Consider the following 20,096-nt stretch of genomic DNA (forward strand, 5'->3'; position numbering starts at 1 on the left):
TTCATGGCATTGCTGACTATTTATGTAGGTCCTCTTCTAAGACTGTCTTTTGCAACCTCTGACACTGGATTACCTTTAGTGGTAGACTCAGCATTATCTTTGTTTCAACACTTGGAATTTTACAACAACATGGTTTTGCAATTAATGAGTCAAAACCAGCAAACTGTATTAATAAAGATATCCTAAGCAGACTGATTACCTTTTGGTAGGTGACTACAAATAGTTATATAAAGTACTGACTTAAAAGGGACAGTGGTTGCATAAACATGTAAGTGAAATAGATACAAAAATATTAGTCATGACCTTGTTAAAACAGTTGATATGGCAAAACCCAGTCATGAAATAACCTATAAAATAAAATATTATGATTAGTGTCAAGAGCTAATCTCCCAGAAGCCCAGACAAGCAAAGGAGCTTGTAAAAGAAACCAAACAAACTCATTTTTCATTATCTTCTGCCATCTTATTATTTCACAAGTGAGAAATCCATTAACAATTCTGCCAGGAACTAGATAGGTTGCTTAGTTATTTAACACTGAGATACTCGCATCCCATGGCTATCTTGATGTCCCTGGGAAAAAAAAAGAAAGAAGAAAAGCAGTAGAGTAATAAATTATTATAACAGTTCCATTAAAACTTAGGATGCTGAAATGTTCAAGTTTATTTGGTATTATATTTAAATGAACCAAAAGGCAATGTTGTACAGTAATGTTATAAAATAAAATTATTACATAGTACATTAACCAAAGCCCCAATAAAAAAAAAATCCTAAAAAGTTATTTGGGGACAGATCCTGCTCCTGCTCTTCTGCATACATTGTTTATTGAGCTCAGTTCAAGCAGCACTCTTGTTTTAAGAAAAGCAAATGGGATTTGCCCCCAAAAATGGAATATCTATTTTCTAATTCTTGTCGTTTCATTTTATCATGTGTAATATATCAAGTTCATAAGGCATAAATACGAAAAACAGTTCAATATGCTCATCATTATTTTAATTAAGTAATACAATCTAGGACACTTTTTTCAATCACACCAAGGATTACAATGTACCTATAGCTTTAATTTGTTTATTTCTTTTTAATACAAAAGTCTATCATATAGTATACAGTATATTCTAGTTGGTAACTGGTTCACAAGGTTGATCACAATATTCTTGCAGGTTAATATTGTCAGGATTTCCCCTAGCTTGTATACTCTGTGCAGAGCCGTGGGTCCCTCCTTCCCAGGCTGCTCTCCTCTGGCAGCAGCATCCCACTGCTCCATGTCTTTACCTATTTTTAAGTGAACAGCTCTGTGCCAGATACAGAACCCACTGGGAATGGCTGGGGATGCACATCCCCGTGGTGCCAGAGGCAGACAGGGAGTGGAGAAGGCAAGCAGTGGCTCACAGAGGTATTCTTGGAGCAGGGAGGCAAGGAGCCAGGCTCTGATTTCCCCATTCCCCTTGGGCTTCTGGCACTGTGGAGATCAAGCCCCAAGAGGGAGATGCATGACAAATCACTGTATGGCACATAGGGAAAACACTGCCCTGATGGAGGTGGGTGCCACTGGCTGCTTGTGCAAAGTAAGATGGGCAAAAGCACCTTGATAAATTAAGAGCAGCATGGATGCTTTGGATGCTGAGTGCTTGGGTTAGGCCAGCTCCACATCACCCATAGCTCCATAACCTGCCAAATTCTTCCCAGGATTTTGGGAACCTCTAATGTAAAGAACTCATCTGGTGCCAACTGGATGAGTCTTGCACAGACAAAAGAAAAATCCCTGCACAGACAAAACAGGGGTCATTACATCCTAATGCATCAGTGCAAGCACAACCCCAGCCTGCCCCAGCAATCAATAACATCCAGGGCACCCTTCTCACATCTCCGCTTAGACATTCAGATATTCTCTAAAATCAGATTTCTGAGATGCAGCCGAGGAAACGCTGCTGCTTTCAGGTTGGGGGATGCGGGATCAGACTGCTTATGCTAGCAGAGGGGGATTGGTGAAGGTGGGGGTGCTGCCCAGTGTCCCACATTCACCCTGCCCCTCCAAGGGAATTGTCACTGCTGGCACTGGCAGACAAGGGACTGGGACTGTGCCAACACAGGGCACGCTGCTCTTTCCTGCAGTCCCTTGTGCTTGCTGTCGCCAGGCCAGGGAAGAGGTGTAGAAGGATTTTCTGATGTTAGCTGGAACCAGGAATAGATTTTTTTACATATATTATCAACCTAAATTGTGCATAAGATAAACTGCAGAGCAATGCGCTCCAGAGCATATTCACATGTCTAATATTAGATATCTTGCTGGCATCTCCACATCATCCCCAGAGACATTTCTCTACCTGTCTATATTTACTACACATGGATCCTGAGCTCCTAAACTCAGGTGCTCTGAATCACACCATAACCAAAGGCAGCTTAAAATAGACAAGTGTGAACTGCTCGCTCCCTGCTGTGACTCTATCCTGCAGCATCTGGGAGGAAAGAGAAATAATCTTGGTGTTAGGAATGGGCCAAAGACGCAGAATTTGAATCAGGATTCGGGCCAGGAAGGGGCAGATTTTGGTCTAGGGGTTTCTCCTTGCTCTGTATTTGCTGATGGGACACCCAACCTTGTGCTTACACTTGTTTTTCTGATAGACCAATGAGGATCACCTACCCTTAAATCAAACACAGCATATGAGCAGCGCATAAACAGCTCTCCAGCTGCAGGAAAGAACTGACACACTTCTAAAGTCACAACAAAGCCTTCGCTTTCCTCGCTACTTTTTATAAACCAGCCAGAAACAAAGAGCAAGAGGGAGGAACGAGCATCCGATGCTTTCCTAGCTGCTGTGTCATCGCATAGGGAGGCTGCTTCTAAAGAAAACAAACTACCCTACATAAAAAACATTCACTAAAAGAATCTCTTTTCCCTTACAGGACCAGCAAGATCATGTTATCTCCTGAAAATATATATTTTTTTTTTAATTCATTTTTTTGTTTTCATCTATGCTTGACAGAAGAATAATACTGTCTGTGTATCTGCTTTCACTAACCATAGCAGGTAATTTCTGTCACAGCTTGAGAATTCCTTTGAACCTGCTATTTGCATTTGGGATGAAGCATCAAATGGACATTTCCCATGGGATACAGGCTGCTTGATGTCCGGTAAAGTCAACCATCATTCTTAAGTACATTAGCAAGAGGGAAGCAGATCTTCCCATGCTGAATGCATTGCATTAATAGCAAGTTTGCACTAGTGCTGAAAAATTGTGCCCTTAATGTAAGTGCTCAGCAACCACCAGCCCTGCTGTTTGAGGAGCACTCTGAACTGTATAGAAGGCTTGCGGGAAAAGAACCTCCATTAGTACCCATTATGCAGTGATTTATGTTATGGGCTTAAAATAGCAAAATTAAACAGTTCTATTTAATCTACAGTCTAAAAAGGCACAAAGACTTTGTGAAAAAAATTATAACTGTTCAGATTACATTTCCAAGAACTTTAACCAAGCGTTGCTTTGATTTGCCAGCTTTGCTTGCTGGCAGGAGTGAAGCTGAGACAATTTCACTGTCTGCGGAGGTAAAGAATACCCTTTTGGCAAGGCAAGTTTGCCAGCTCTATGCAAATGTTATTCAACAGAAGCAACTAAAACCTCTTGTGATTGCTTTAAACATAATCTTTTTGGTCTGCAGCACATTGCACTTATCCAAGTACTCAGTGATGATAGAGTGGGTCTTAGGGCAAGACCAAATACAAAGAGCCCTTTTTTAATCTGAACATAGGAACGAACTCTGTTCATGGCTACACATTCTGCTTTCAATCAAATGATCATGAAATACATAAATACTATAAAATAAATACAATACATTCAGAGTTTTCTACATTGTAGAGAGCTTTAAGACTTCCCTAGCTCCCCGATGTAATGCATATAGAACATTCCCTTCTATACAGTGCTACCTCCTTGTACCCACACCTCCGTTAAATGCAACATAGCTCAGACAACCTTCCTCTTTTGCCTGGATTCTCATCAGTCTCTGATTCTGTAAAACATTATATTGTTTCTGTAGGAAAAAAAAAAGATATTGCACTTTTAAAAATGCATAAAAATTGAACCGAGTTCCCATTAACTCCACCAGTCTGTTATTTAAAATCAAACTCAAAACAAAAAATGTTTCCCTAGTTGTGTTTTACTATGTTTACTGCATTCTCCATCAGGATTATCCTCGGAACATTCTTCCTTAGCAAATTCCTTACAGTTCTGCCATCAGACGTTTGAAACACAGCATGAGCTATCCGAGATGCACACAGCTGGGAGTCACGGCTCTGTCCACAGGTTCAGGATTTCATTGTACAAATGGGAACTACAATGACCAGAATGACCGTACAAGCTGCCGCTGCTATCAGAGCAGCTATCTTGCAAACCTTTGCTCTTCTGAACTCGGCTTCTTTGCGTTTTAATAAGGAATCATAGCCAGGAGTATAAATGTCTTCCATCCAGTATTCCAAGTTGTTTGGGTTTAAAGATTCTTGAGTCTGAAAATTAAAAGGAAACAATTGTTAATTGTCTGGGATCTGTCATTAACAAAATAAATAAAGCAGATGTGCCTGAAGGCCTCCCAGCTGCATTTGGATCTGCTGGCAGGAGAAAGTGGGTTATTGCTGCTTCTCACATCCCTTCAACTACTGCTCCCAGTTCCATAAGGCTGATGAAAGTGGCAACAAAATACTGCAAAAAATAAACTCCTATAACAGCGTAATTCTGCTGCAAAGCCCCTCAAGTACCTCTGATTCACCGGAAACTTTGTCATCTTGGGTGGCATTTAAATAACAACTCTTTAATCTGCTAGACAGCAGAGATGTCAGCAACTACTGGCCTGTTACTGCTCTTTAAATTATTAAAGCCCAGCTGATGAGAAGGGTTCTTAACATATAGTCCTTGTGCATTATGTTTTATAAAGCTAACCTTAATTTTGCTACCACAGCTTGCTTTCAAGGGCACAGTTGCTCAGCCTCATCCATCACACATCACCAAAGGACAATTTGCAGATGCCCTCTGGAACAGGAATGCCTAGGACACCAGCCCTTCATTCCAGCATGGGAATACACAGTCACAGGCAGCAGGCACTAAGCATCCCACAGAGTGGGGGCTGCAAGTTGGTTTCCATGAAATCCCCCAGGACAGTGATCCTCAGCTTTGACCTCTCCTTCCAGATTCATCTTCTGAAAGTCACCTGAATGCATAATGCTTTTAGGGGCAAAAGGAGAAAGGGAACAGGATACCTGGAATAACATTTGGTACCACACATTACTCTGGACCATCTTCATAGACGAGACCATTTAACCCCAATGGCACAGTCTGTATCTCTACAGGAAGCAGTACCCTGCTTATTCCCAAAGTCTGAGTCTCTCAGGGTTCAGGATTTCCATCCGAATAATTTACTTCTTTGGTTTTAATCTTTAGGGCTTTTTTTTTTCCTTAGAATTTGTGAGCTCTTCAAGCTTTACATTTCCACCTTGCTTGTTTTTCTTCCTTCATCATTTCTGTTGGGGGGGAAACCCAAACACTTGGCATTATAGCACTTACCAGCAGAAAGGAAAAAAGCAGAAAGAACATATTGAAAAATGACAGCTTTTCCTCAAAGCTGTCTCCTGTTTCTGGGGCTCCAAAAGGCCATTTCTTTAAAAAATGAAAAAGATTACACATAAAAATGTTCCAGTGGGAATACCCAAACACACACCATTTCTGTGCTCGTAACAAACCTGATCTAAAGCTCATTGGACTCCGTACAAAGAAATTCCAGCTGACTTGAGAGGGATTTGGGTAAGCTTTTAATTGGCTAATTCAGATTTTGTGGCTACGAGCTACTGATTGAAACCTTGCTTTGCCTGCTAGCAGCATTTGCTTTTTACACAGAACTACTACAAGAAGTGATTTTGTAGCTACCGCAGAAATAGACAATTAAAATCGAGCAGCAGTTTTACGACCATTTAATGGAGATCCCTAGGATAGTGCTAGTATGCTGAAAAAGACCATCAAACAAGCCTGAGATTGCACCATTCAGGCTCCGAATGACTTATTCCAGTCTTTTGAAAAAAAAAAAACAAAAATACAGCAACTTCATCTCTCAATGCATCAGAAAATAGCCTGACAATGTTTCATCCCAGTGGATCATCATACACAGAGCAAGGCGATGAGATCTCACACAGACCCCACACATGGGACAAACTTGCCTGACTAGTTTTGCCTTTTCCTGAAGGAAAACCCAGCAGACTTGTCATGTTCCAGGAGAAATTTTAAATAAGCAGAGGTAGAAAACCCCCAAAGATACCGATGGTATCACGGAAAACTACAGTTTTGGACTTCTCTGACTTGGTATTGACCTTTTAACTACTTCAGAAGGAAGATGCATTATTAAAAAGGCCCATTACTGTTAATCAGCTTCCTTTCCCATTTCATTGCCAGACGTAGGAATGTTCATTAAAGCATAATGTATTTACTTTCAGTTCTAATAAACCTAATCACTGGGAAAAAAAAAAACACTCATCAGTCTGCATCTATTTTTTAAGTTTGTCAGTAAGCTCTATTACGAAGTCTAGACATGGGCTTTGGAGAGTAAATGCAATTCTGACAGTCCTTTTGGAGGGAGAGAATCAAACCAGTAAAGTTTTATAACCTTGATCCTAAAGATAAATGATGGCAATAAGCCGATTTCTCTGGTTTGCTCACAGTCGTGGGGAGCTGCTTACAGGGAATGTAATGGCCCTACGAGAAGCAGATGGAGAGCACTTTTCCCAGGGGAGCTTTGCTCCCAAATATCACCTCCCTTGTTGCTTCCACACAGCAGGTAAGGGATGCTTTGCAGAGGAACTTCTTTCAGCCTATTCCTACTCTAGCATACAGTCTGCAATGCCAGGAATAGGAATTTAGTAAGCCCTCTAAAGCTTTGAAGACCCAAAAAGCAGCAGGCAGCTGGGGCAAGATACAGCCTGGTCTCTGTGCTGCTTGGTTTCTCTCTGAGTACTCTTTAGCCACAGCAAGGAGCAGGGGCTGGTGAGGATAGGGAAGTTTCCATGAGCCAAGCCAGGAGGTGAATTTGTCTCGCACAAATACCTGCACAAACACACACTGCACTACAGCACCATGTGGATGATTATTTTAACGCCAAACCCGTCAACACGGAGTCCTGAGACATGGCATCAATCGTGAAGACTTGGGCTAACCAAGTTTTTCTCACAGTACCCTGATTCTCTCATAGGGCTTAATCTGACAGTCTGGAGCTGGGTTAGGTACCTTGACACTGAGCCATCAAGAGCTGCTGTGGAGCAGCAAGTCCCATGCTCCCACACACCACGTTCCCTGGCAGAGAAGCTCTGGATACAAGCAGACTCCCTGCCTGAGTACGGCTGCACCACACAGATTGCTGATCAGAGAGCCCTGAGCTGCAGGTCAGTGTGTCCCAACTGCTGCCAAGCCTGTCTCCAGCTGAGGCAGCTTGCTCTGCTCTGACGAATGCACACACATGCAAAGAGCCCAAAACGCCTGCAGTCAGCAGCAGTCCCCTGGCTGGTTCTTACCAGCTGAATAAATGCATATAACTGATACACAGCAATCTCTGCATCAGTGTGGATTTCATTATGTGATACATTTTGGGTTTCATAACCAAATACTGCAAGTTTTGTTTGGTCTTTACACATTCTGGACACCATTCTTCATTCTTTAAATTTGTGCTCAGATACCTTCCTTCCTTAAAGACATCTTGTGTTTATCAGGCTAGACAGGATATCCATCATGGACAGTCAGTCCTGGGTCTGGGCATTCCATTATATATCAAGATTTTGATTTCAAATACACCACAGTTTGGGAAAATTTAAATCCAACATTTGAATTTGTCTCCCAGTAACTTTCTCTGCTCTGTTTGTTGCACATTTCCAAGCTGAACTAAAATGCAAACAAGACACACCATTAGCTGATCTGCTCTTCACATGACTCTGGTTTCCAGCAGCTACTTCAAAGCTTCAACAGTGATGTGTTTCAAAACCAGTCATGGTGTTGAACATCTTCTACAATTATTTCATGTCTCATGTTGCTAGCAAAATGGAAAAATCCCTAACACTTAAATTTTCTATGAATAATTCAGACAGAACAAGGATAGAAGAGAAAGCAGCAATGCCAGCTCCTGCACCACTCTGCTTTACTGCAGTTAGGGACCGGTTCATCTCTGCACCCCTTGTCCCTCAACTCTAGAGCCACTAACACCATGATGGCTTAGCAGACGTTTCTCCATTGCAGAATAAGCTGGGAGCATCAACCTGTCAAAAATCACCATTCAGCAATGAAACACCCACATTCTTCTTTGTCCCTGGCCAGGATGGATAGGGATGAGTAAGATTAGAGGCTCAACACTGCATAGCTCTTTCCTGAGCTATCCAAATCCCTTCTTAAATGCATATTCTGGCTACATTCATTCACAATCAAGTCATTCAAATTAAACAAACAGGACTCACTTGTAGATCCAATGCTGCAATCTTGCCTTTATCCCCCGAATTCCTCGTGTATTCCTCTATGGTCCATGACGGCTGTGCACGTTTCACTTCAGCCAGCTCTGTCAACCTCATGTCTGTGTAGAGTGGGTTGCTTTTCATGTGTGACTTGAGTGACGCAGGGTAGGGATGAGGGCTAAAGACTTGTTCAATCAAGAAAGCATCTTTTGGTTGTTTAGAGAGTCTATGTGGCTGTGGGATTTCGTATTGCCTGTCTGCCTGCAGTAGGGTTCAAAAGAATTTGAGAGAAGAAACAGGACTATGAGGGGGTTAAACACAAAGCACAGAGGTATTCCTTTCAGAATCACCATAAGATAAAGTATTGGCTAGGACGAAGGTTTTGGATGGCCTTAATCCATTTGCCCACTTCGTCTCACAACCGAAGAGGTATTTTACAGACACAAATCCATGTTCACCATAACATGAACACCAAGCTGATGCAATAAAGAAAAATTAGGGTTTGTATTGTTTACAGATTATAAAACTATTCTGAAATGGTCCTGACCCCCAGAGAAGCCCAGCTGACCTGGAAAAGCTGAGACCCATGCAGATTCTAGATTCCTGTTAGGATATCAAATCTTAATATGAATAAGTCTTGAGTGAAGCCCCCAGATAGTACCTCCTTGACACCACACCATCCATGGCACCAGTTCAGGGTCAGCTATGGTCTACTGCAGGAGCAACGAAGGGACTTTCAAAGTCAGCGTTTCATGCTGAGCAGATCAATGTACAGAAAAGCCAAGTTTGGGGGTTTTCTGCACATTTTTTTAGGGTAACCTTCTTCCCCTTCTTAATAACCCATGGCTTATGCTTTCTTGTTCACCCAACTGCACTTATTTCCACCAAGCCTCTTCCTCTCTTTTTCAACCCTTCTCTGCCTTCATTCTCCATTGTAAGGAGGCACAGCATGCCTATCACATGGTCCTTATCAGCAAGGTAGCTGAAGGATCCCCACCGCTCTCCAGTGTCCATGGAATAGAAACAGCCACCCACAGCATGCACAGTATCGACTGAGCAGCAACCAGACCCCAGCACGAAGACAGCAGTGGGCAGCTGCTGGGAGCTATGGGCAGTTTTTCTGGCTAATCAAAACAAGACCACCGTTATGCTGCATTTCCACAATGAGAGGTTTAAGACTTGCTTAAATGACCGTGAAAGTCACAACATAGCTACAGTTAGCCTCTCACCGTACATATGCAAGGATTCTTTTCTTGAGGGATTTGAATCCATGAATCTATTTTGTTGCCTTTTAAATATGCACATATTTCTCAGATAAAAGCCATCACAATGCAACTGCAAAACATCCCTTCTAAAATAACCACTAGAGAATTGCAATTTTCCCCACACCCTTTTCACCAAATTGATTACCCAGCATCTTTATATTGCCATTGATGAGGAAGAATACCATCATCTTCCAAAGATGTCAACCAAATTATTTCCCTTCCCTTTCCAAAAGGGCAAAGCTTTTAAAAAACAACTTGACCATATTGCAGCTGCCAAGAGAGAACATATAGGTGCAAAATCACTCAATTAAGGTAACAATGAAGACAGGCATAATATGGCAGGGCAAAGTATCGTCATAACCTAAGGCTTGCGATGACTATGGAAGACATTCATAACTAAATTATTTTTAAGTGCTTATTACGTGAGTTAAAGTTTAAATTACCTCTTTAGATTTCCTGTGCCAGTCCTTATTTTCTCCTCCATCTCTCTCTTTCCTCTCCTCTTCCGTAATGCCAACTTGGTTGGTGTAAGTAATAGCTCTCCAGTCTCGGGGAGAGTTTGAAATACTTGCTATTTTGGATTCCGTTGCGCTGTTTTCCTCTGTTAATGATCTGGATGACCTCCTAGTAAATAAACTTTTTTTTAAGGCTTTTACTCGAAGACTCTCGCTATTACTTCCACTGGCATCTGAGCAGCACCATTCTGGATTATTCTCCAGTTTGCCTCCATGAGGAGTATTGTGGCACTGAAATATCTGCGGGGAGTTACTCTCATCCGACGCAGCCTCACTTGTCAAAGAATTGAGATCTATTTGCACACTGACCTTCTCCGGCTGCTGGATTTTTTGATCCAACTTGCTTAGTTTTCCCAGGACTTGGGAGATTTCATCTCGGACACCTGAGAGAGATTCCAGTTTCTTCTCTATTTCACCAATCCTCAGCACTAGTTTGCAGACACTCGTTTTTAGTTCATCATCTGTGTTACTGACGTCTGCCCGGGCCACTTTATCCAGCTTGTTACAGGCACTCCCATTGGAGATCTTTGTCAAATTGTGCTCAGGTGAACTCTCACAGTCTGATTTGTGCACCTGGGACAAGGAACCGGTGCTGTTGTAGCATGAAGACTGCATCACTCCCGTGGACCCGCTGATACTCATGTCATCCAAAAACCGGAAAATGTCACTGATATCATCACTCACGATTTCAGAGTCATCATCTGAGTGCTTCAGAGAGTGCCGCTCTCCGTACTTGGCTTGGCCTGCTGCACACAAGTCCTTGCACTTCTTGTGGTCCAGAACTTGCTGCTCTGTCTGTGTCCCAACACTTGTGGTCCTGTCAATGCTCAAGATCTGAACAGAAGTACAGTTAATGCTTTTATCCTTAAACTTTTTGACTGGCTCATGTTTCTCCACATCTAGAATAGAAGGGATTTCCTTGGGTTTATGCCCATTTGGTTTCACGGCATAGTTTGCCTGCATAATTGGTTGCGAATCCTTCGCATTTAGGTAGGACTGATGCCTGTCAGCCGAAGGAAAGTTTGGAGATGGGTTGTTCGAACTCTGGTATCGCAGCTTCTCTTCAGACTGCTTCCTATTAAAAAATGATCTTTCAAAGTCAGGTACCTCCTCAGTATTTAAACTCCAGCTTTTAGCTGGCCAGGCAGTTTGCTTGGCTGGCTTTCCAGTCCACTTTTTGGTCTCCTGGGGCCCAAGAATAGTAGTTGGGCCAAAATACGTTGAAGCTTGAAGATCATCTAAGCTTTCATGCTTCACTCGTCTTTTGTCTGGTATAGGAGAATAAACTGGGTTCAAGTACTGGCTGCTGTATGGCATTTCAAAGCTGTGGTTGAAGAAAGTCTGCTTAGAGCTTTCTTTCCTGTTCTTAGGCTCTCTGTGTCCATCTTCTGGCTTTTTGCTGGGCGGTATTAAGCTGGGAGATATTGTAATCAGATTATGAAAATCTTCTTTGAATATATTTCTTTTCTGGACACATGTCTGCATCACAAATGGCTCATCATTTGAAATGAAAGTTTCTTTTATGCCTGGATGTATAGGCAAGGAGTCCTGGTCTGATTCATTTTCAATGTTCATGGGGAAGTACGTACTCTGCATCTCGCATGGTGGAGATGTGGCAATGGAGTAGGATGCCAATGCCTGCAGCCTATCCAGAGAGGCAGCCCGGCCCTTCATGTCCTTATTAACACCAAGTAAAAAGTTGGGTTCCGATGAGGGGACAAACTGTTGACAGTCTTTGCAGTCCATCTTTCTGCATTTTGAGGACCTTCTGACTGGAAAACCCCGGTTGAACTCCTGGTCATTCAGTTCACAGTTGGGCACGCAGTCTGCCACATTGCAGATTTCTGTGTCAGATCTACAGGACTCGAAGGACTCTTTCTTCTTCACTTTCTGCCTTGCAACTGGAAGCTTCTCCTTGGCCACTCCCCCATTCATTTGTATGAGGTTGAATATTGTTACTATATCTGCTGCAACCATGATTTTCTTTGATTGCTGATTGTTTACAGTGCATCTCATTTTGTCTTTGAACAAAGTCGCTGGGAAATTAGGATCCAGGCAAGCAGTGTAAAACAGCACACTTCTGAGCTTGGCCAACTGGGATAAATCAAACCTCGCACACAGGGACTTGCAGAGGTCCTGGTAAGAAACAGTATTCTGCTTCGTGTCCAGCTCCTCCAAGATCTTCATGAGGAAGAGTGAGGATTCTTGATTGGACTCCATGGTTTAAGCGTATTTTGCTGTTTAGCCTGGAAACTGTGCTCCACTTCTATAGCAACACACAATAGCAAAACAAAAAAGATTGTAAGTCACCCACAGATAAGATTCAGGACCTTGTAATTCAGCCCAGATGGGACTTGACTCTCTAGCCATGTAGTCGAAGGTTTGCTTGTATAACCCATCCTCATGGTTCTGAGCTCCAGGCTGTAATCCTAGCACTGGTGGATTTAATACTTAAATGGAATCAGGATTTCATCCAAGGAGGCTCGTTTATGTCAGTGTCTTCTAAAGCAAGGAAGTGAATAAACAGCACAAGCTTTGGAGGGGCTGAACTAATGGCAGATATACAATATATACAATCCCAGCCTGCTTCCTGTGGGGCTTTCACGGAATTCCTTACCAACTTCTGAGAGGTTGAAAGAACAGACACATCAAATTGTTTGGCAATAATTCTATCCCTAGCCTAACCAGAGATGATCTACCACACCATGACACCCCCAGCTGTTTTCATACCTGACTGCAAATGGCTCTCAGAAAGATTTACTGACAGTAAACTTCTGATGTGGTTTTAGAAGTTACCTGAACACATAATTACCATCGTGCTTATTTCAAAACATTATTTTCACCTCCACTCTGGATACTATGGGGCTTTTCCCAGAAATACCTTTTCCTAAGTTTATGACTGAGGAATGGAAAAGCTGCCTGGTCTCATGAAAAAAATCTATGTGAGCCCCATTTCAGCTGAAAGGTGCAAAATTTAGATAAGAGAAGAAAGAGTTAAACACAAAAAATCCCACTGAACCTTGAAACCAATCCAGCAGATGCTAGAGGGCTGCCTGCCAATCAGGGTGGATTTGAAAACTGAGCAATATCAAGGACAGAGAACATCCTCTTCAGTGATGTGTTCCCAGAGAAACCCAGGGAGTGCAGCTTCATTCACCAGCCTGAAATGATAGGGCAGAGGTGGAGAGCAAAGGCTGAGCATTTATGTGGATAACAAGAACAGCCTGAACAAGCACTGCTAGCAATAGCAAACATCTTGGGAAGGATATAAACCCCTGCCCTTTCAGACTTCAAACCAACCTCTAACTATTATGGATTAGGAAAGGACATTGATGGGAGGCAGATTATTTTTCATCTGCCTACTATGAATATCCTTGTCAGTGTCTCTGCTGTTGGCTACTAGGAGAGGCAGAGCACGCAATGATGCAGTCTGCCAATTCCTATGTTTGGTCACTTTGTTATTCCTACAGATAGGAACGACAAAAGTATTTTCATTTCCCAAAAAAGGTATGGTACCTTTCCCCATTCACTCCCACCCTTAGATGACCCCTGGAACTAATATCTCCATCCACCCAAATGGCAAAGCATATAAGTCAGGCTTGCAAGGCTTCTTATCACTCATTTCAAGTCACCTCCCAGCCAAAAACAGTACTCCTGAGCACCACTCCAGGAATACAGGGCTCCCATTCTTGCAGCCTTTCATCTTGCCGTGACACTGCACACTGGTGATCACCCAGTGTCAAAAGCCAGCATAAATAGGTTATGTGGCAAAAGTCACAGTAGCATCTTCCAGAGGGAAAAAAGAAAACCACCAGGTTGCCCACGTGAATATGAAACAAGTCTCCATACAGACTTGGCTGTTTAAGTAGCATCTTTCTACTGTCTTATGATCAGAACTTGAGCAGCAGCAATGTGAAGGTATTTCTGTGATTGTAAACACAGCTCTCAGAAACCAATGGCTACAGGGATTTTCCAACACCTCTGCTGCAGGTGTGTTTGCTTTTAAAACTCCTGTATTACGCATAGCAGCCCAACTCTTCTGCTCACTGACAAAGAGCAAAAACGTGAAATTGCTCAGAGCTCGGCTCCAGACAGTAATGCTAAAAGCTGCAGAAGGATGTTTGTATCCCTTTCCTCTTTATCAGCAGTCTGTGCTCAGAGGCACAGGCTTTTTAACAGCCTGCCTTTATATTTCTCTGACATGTCACCATTAGACAATGAAGCTCCCAAGCTAGAACTAAACCAAACTACCTGCCACCAGAGCCACCGAGCACTTCCAGAGTAAACTTCACATGTGGGGCTCAGAGACTTTCCCAGCTGCCAGGGGCTGGCATTCCAAGTCAGTTTTCTGCATGTTATAAGCCTGCCATTTGGGGAAAGAGTGGAAATCTGTCTTTTTGTCACCTCCAGGCTCAATACCAGCAACACCAACTGTCTCCTCCCATTTGTAACTTCACAGCTTCTTGCAAAACCCTCACCTGGATATGCATTTTCACACACAGTACACTGCCTGCACTGGCCTGCCAGCGCCCTGCTTTCTCCCCACTCACACTCCTGCTAAAATAGATAAGAGAACACCTTGCAATAACATATTTCTTAAAACTGTAAACCTATTTTGTTCCCTACCTTTCTGCCTTTGAGCTCTCATCCCAGTAAGGATATCCTAGGTACAGTTTCTAGAGTTTTATTCGTTTTGCAACAGCCCATTCTTAGCATATCCCTCCCATCAGAGGTTTTAACTTCAAATTATGTTTCTAAACCCTATGAATCTAGTAAAACCTAGGTGGAAGCCCTGCACACCTCCAAATCTCACACTGCTTTTATTTAGCACCATCAAGGAGCCTTGGCTTGGGGACACCAATCCATACCCAAGCAGTAAGGCAGCTGCACTGAAGCACGGATCCCAAGCAGAAAAGGTCTGCTTGACCTAGTCTAGCTCCATCTAGGATCCTGTACTCCAGAACCAAGTCTGGGAGGTGATGGTCAGCTGTAAAACAGTGAGAGGACAGGGAAGTGACAGAGGGATTAAGGCAAGGGTGACCAGGAGAGAGCTGAGTTTGCTGAAGTGGGAATTGGGGCAGTTCTCTCAACTGAGGCTCAGCTATGAGACATGGGATTTGGAAAAGGCAAGTTGCAAAATCAGATGTGGGTCTTGAGGAAACAGCTAGCTGGAATAATTTCCTCTTGGCTGTTCACTAACAGCTTTCTGGTGTGAGTGCACATTAGGTGCGAAAGGTACCTTTGGGCTTCAGCCTAGGCATGGAAATGTGTGTTCCCTCATGCCAGAGCATTGGAAATGTTGCTAGTGGAGCACACAAAAGATTCAGACTGTGAAGAATAAGATGTATTACCCTATAAGAATAATATATAAGAGCCTTGAAATCTTGTTTTCTAGGTCAGGAATGAAAAACCTAGTGCCAAGGTTTTTAGTGGTGTATTAAGCTCCTCTGCCTCTTGTCAAGCCTCCTAACAGCTTGCGACAGAGACAGGTGACTCTTGGCAAGTCACACCGGGAGATGCCACATCCCAGGTGCCAAGCATTTGGCCGAGCACCATCTCAGCTGTTACAGCGACATTCATTCATTATCTCTCAGAGCAGGACCAGAATAGACCTGGACGTGGCACATAAATGCAAAGCTCCATAAAGAAAAGAGTACAGGAAGGCCTTTTAAAGAGGGTATAGCGTCATGAATCAGTCAAAAGCAGCAAATCAAATGAAATGACCCACAGCAAGAGTAGCAGCACGGAGCCTCCTCAGATGGCCTCAATTCCACTGACAACCTCATGCCTTACCTTCACTACTAGCATCCACATGCATCCTCCAAACCACCCCCAAACTGACTTAGGTCTCCAAAGACATGGAGCTAACCAGACACAAGGACAGGATCTAGCTTAGTTATCTTCAGCAAGACAGTCTCTGACCAAAGGAGCCACTTAACATTTCATCTTTAATGATTTTGTTATATTAACACTGGGAGGGTTGCTTTGACTCAGCTCCCTAAGACTTGACATTTGCTGCTCTAACAGCACAATTATATCCCAGCATGGACTCGTACAGCATCATATTGCATGGCTAGTCGATGGGGTCTGACTCTCCTTGCACGCAGATGAGCTCCAGGCTTACCACAAATCAATGTCTTCTTGCCCTGCACCAAGAGCAATGAACTGAGCTCTCATCTTACCATTATCTCAGCCTCTGGAGAAGAACAAGAATATTACAATTACAACCTCCATCCCTAGTGGTGCTTCCTGCTGCACAAAGGGAATCTACTGTTCTATTTTCTGGTGTCCTTAGGAATCAAGCATCCGTAAGACCTCTCCCCTGTGGCTCTCCAGACCAAGGGAACCTGTGCACTCTTTCATGCAGCTTGGTTCCCCACAGGAAAAGCAGAATGTGATTTCCCTCCTCACCACCTCCCCAATTAGCATCAGGGCAGGGGGTCCCCTCACCTCCTGACTATTCACCATGCAGGAATTCATATTAGTAGTGGTTCTCAGTTGCTCTGGCTGCTTTCCCCCATGGAACCCTCAAACCCTGCCCCACTGGGGGCAGCGCACATCGGGGCAGACAAATCCCAGCACAGGATTCAAGAGAAAGTCCCACCACCCAACTTCCCTGAGCAGCTGTGGAGTGCCAAGGTACTTTTCACAAGCCTGAACCGTGGCCACTAACAGAGAGACTACATTATCTCCCTGTTATTTCCTCCTTCATTTCCTTCCCTGTTCTTTGTGCTTCTGACATTTGCTCTCCCCATTTCCCAATATCCACAGCAGGTGCAGCTAATACACAGCAGCGGTTGCTGGAGCCATCATTTCCCCTCTCCCTTTGATTTGCCAGCCGAGGGGGAAAAAGCATCCTTGTTTTGCTTCCCCCCACAGTGACTAACGGGCCACCCTATAACAGCATTACGGCGACGCCAGGCAGAGCAAGCGATCCTCACATAAATTCCCCCAGAAAGAGCCAGCTACTTCAGTGCAGGAAAACACTAATATAGAGCCTGTGATATGCTGTTTTACTATTAACTTGAACTCATAAGTCTTTCAGCCTGTCTCCCCAAAGACAGACACTATAAAACAAAGCAGGCAACGCACGCCTCGCGTGAAACATGTAACCCATTGTGATGGAATTCAGTTTTTGCTTTTCCCCATACTCACAAATCCATTTCTCTGTCAAAACATTAAGAAACCTGTGATGAACAAACAGGCATCTCAAGCTCTGTCTGGCTTCCTACACACACACACACCGGAGCCGGCATTTGGGGAAACACTGCCTATTTCCGCACACCTTATTCCTCCTCCTCCCCTGCCTTCTGCTGCTCCTTAGAAAGAAAACTAAAAAGCGCACTTTGGAGCCTTGCCCACGCAGTGGCCATTACTTCTCTCCACCTTTTATTGAAGAGACATTCCTCTGAACAGCCCGACACCAGCCGTCTCCTCCGGACCGCTCCCTCCTCTGTGCGGAGCCGGGTGGGCTCCGCTGGCCCGCGCAGGTAGGAAACGGGTGCTGGCTCCCAGCCTCGCTGATGTGGTTCTTATTTACCCCTCCAGAGCCGAAGGGGATGAACGCCTGCAGCCTGGCTGCTCACAGGGCTTGTGCACCCGCTCTCGCCCGCAGCTCGCTGCTGTTCTGCTCAGGAACAGCACTCTCCGAGCATCCCACCGCTAACCTCATCCGCTGATCACCAGGGGGCTCAGTGGGGACGAGCACTGGAGGAAGTTGCTATTTTCTGGCTCTTATCTTGTGGGAACAAGGCTTGGAAAAACCACGCTTTACAAACTCAGCTTCCCCTCACTACAGAATTCAGCAGTTTTTAAAGGCTCCTAATGCATAAATTAAAGGGAAACTTGTGGATAGAAGCAGCGAACCCCCACAGATGTGTCAGGGCTCAAGTCAAACAAGGATTGCCATCGATTTTTCTTGCACAACATTAGGCTAATTATTTGCATTGTTCAGTTATGCAATCCAGGATCTATATAATCTGGAAAAGTGCAAACAATCATTCTAAACCTGTGCAATAAATCACTTGAATTATTACTGCATCATATGCTCTTGGTTATTCTTTGCCAACTACCGGCCCATGCAAACACATACAAATTCCATCCTCTCAATACGTTATCAGAGCACATCTAAGCCACGCTTTTCCTCCAAATTTTCTGAACAAGGAGACACCACTGCAAACACCAACAGATAGACACGAAAAGGTCTAATGGAGTTAAGTGTGAGCAATTTATTCCATCTATGGGCAAACCTACAACCACCTCACTGCCACCCCGGACCTGACTCTGCACTGACCGGTTTCCTCACGCTAGCGGGTCCGGTTTCCCTCGTCCCCATCGTTGGTGCTTCCCATCCCTCCAGGCTCCCTGGTTAGGGTTTGGGGGCGCAGACCGGGGGTCACCCATATCCCCCCCTCCAGCTGCCAGGGGACAGACCCAGCCGTGCGGGACTGAAGTGGAGCTGCCAAGACACAGATGGAGTTCCAGGATTTTGGAGTCCTCCCTTTCCCGGGGAGCCGGACAAAGAACAGGGACCTCGGGGAGCCCGGCAGGGTCCGCAGGGTCTGGGGGGGGTCTTATCTGCGCTTACTCCCCCTATCCCCGACCCAGCGGAGGGAGCCGGTGCTGAAGCCCCCATCCCGCACCCCATTGCATCCCTGGGGCTGGGGAGCGGAGGGCGCTTGTCCTCAGCCCCCCTTTCCGCCAGCGCACCCCCGTGCCCCCCTCCCTGTACCTGGGGCTCACCTGGGGGTTCCGCCTGCCTCTTGCCTGGGGAGCGCGGCCGTCACGGCTGGCTCTGCCTCTGCAGCAGCCGCTGCCCAGAGAGGAGGAAGAGGAGGAGGATGAAGAGCCCGAGCCTGGAGCCCCAGCAGGATGCCATAGCGCCGGGCTGCGCTGACAAAGGCGGCAGCAGGTTGGCATGGGAGGAGGGAGAGACGGAAAGGAGGAGGGAGGGGGCTGCTCAGGCCGAGCCTCCCTGCACCGCCCCCGGGCCCGCAGCCGCCGGGGGGGCTGCCCCGGCCGGCCCCAAGCGCTGCGGCAGCGGGGCCCGCAGCGGCGGTGCGCGGCGGGGAGCCGGGACCCGTGCTCCGGCCCTTTACGTTATCATTGTTATTATCTTTATCATTAGTGCAAGTACCGGCCGCTGTCGCAGCCTTTAAGCTGGGGGGGGGAGGGCGGGGTGGCTCGGCGTCCCGGCAGCAACGAGCCCCGGACCCCCCCCCCCCCAGGCGCTGTTTGTATGGGAGACGGCAGCTCCTGGATCCCCCCGCACTGTGTGCGCCGCTATTTCCCCCATCCCTGCACCCCAAATCCGGGCAGAGGGTGACTGGCACAAAGGTGTGCAGGGGAGGGGGATGCCCAGCACTTGGGGACACCGCACCCCTGGACACCCACCGCCCTGGGGTGCAAAGGCCACTGATGCACAGACTTGTGCTGACCATGTACCTGACCTCTTGTGAGGCCAGATACATCCTACCTCCCCAAAGAGGGGGTTGTGGTCCCTGCAGGGATGGGTCCTGGTGCTGCGGGAGGCCAGTCCCCACCTCGGGTGTGCAGCACCAAAGCAGGCAAGAGCTTACCTGGTGTCAGAGCATTGCTTCTTCCCTTGCTGATGGTCGGCTTGCCACGCCACACGGAGATATCGACGGGAGTTTTTAATAGAGGTGTTGCTGGGTGAATAAAGCAGTAAGATGTCAGAGGCTTGACTGTTCGTCTCATTAGTATTGTTTGGGAAGTGGACCATCAGCTTTTCTTTCCTAGACGAACTAATTCAAAGGGTTGTATGCACAAACACGTCACGGCCATCAGAACACTGTGGACAAACTGGCATAAAACTATGTGTTTTACTCTGACAAC

At 45.3% G+C, this 20,096-nt stretch overlaps 1 protein-coding gene across 3 annotated transcripts; it reads right to left on the reverse strand.

The window, feature by feature from the left end:
* Nucleotides 1–652: 652 nt before the first annotated feature.
* Nucleotides 653–19,266, reverse strand: MINAR1 (membrane integral NOTCH2 associated receptor 1). 3 transcript variants are annotated; one of them, XM_062630317.1, is made up of 5 exons: nucleotides 18,984–19,248; nucleotides 13,261–13,402; nucleotides 10,170–12,507; nucleotides 8,468–8,722; nucleotides 653–4,495 (listed from the first exon to the last, which is right to left on the reverse strand). In XM_062630317.1, exons 3-5 carry the CDS (start codon nucleotides 12,459–12,461, stop codon nucleotides 4,298–4,300), a joined length of 2,745 nt encoding a protein of 914 aa, XP_062486301.1. In that variant the 5' UTR covers nucleotides 12,462–12,507; nucleotides 13,261–13,402; nucleotides 18,984–19,248; the 3' UTR covers nucleotides 653–4,297. The 3 variants fall into 3 exon arrangements, with proteins under 3 accessions (XP_062486301.1, XP_062486309.1, XP_062486320.1); XM_062630325.1 differs by lacking the exon at nucleotides 13,261–13,402; XM_062630336.1 differs by lacking the exon at nucleotides 653–4,495 and having other exon boundaries at nucleotides 8,538–8,762; nucleotides 18,984–19,266.
* Between the last annotated feature and the right edge of the window lie 830 nt (nucleotides 19,267–20,096).

This window comes from Pezoporus occidentalis, unplaced genomic scaffold, assembly GCF_034315485.1.
Source record: "Pezoporus occidentalis ecotype Australia unplaced genomic scaffold, CSIRO_AGI_Poc_V1 ctg11, whole genome shotgun sequence".
Lineage (NCBI taxonomy): Eukaryota > Metazoa > Chordata > Aves > Psittaciformes > Psittacidae > Pezoporus > Pezoporus occidentalis.

Coding starts and splice junctions, on each gene's coding strand:
- MINAR1 (XM_062630325.1), bottom strand. CDS start 12,461: ATGGAGTCCAATCAAGAATCCTCACTCTTCCTCATGAAGATCTTGGAG. Junction 8,723..10,169: donor GGCACAGGAAATCTAAAGAG/GTAATTTAAACT, acceptor ACCCTACTGCAG/GCAGACAGGCAATACGAAAT. Junction 4,496..8,467: donor TTGCAGCATTGGATCTACAA/GTGAGTCCTGTT, acceptor TTTAATTTTCAG/ACTCAAGAATCTTTAAACCC.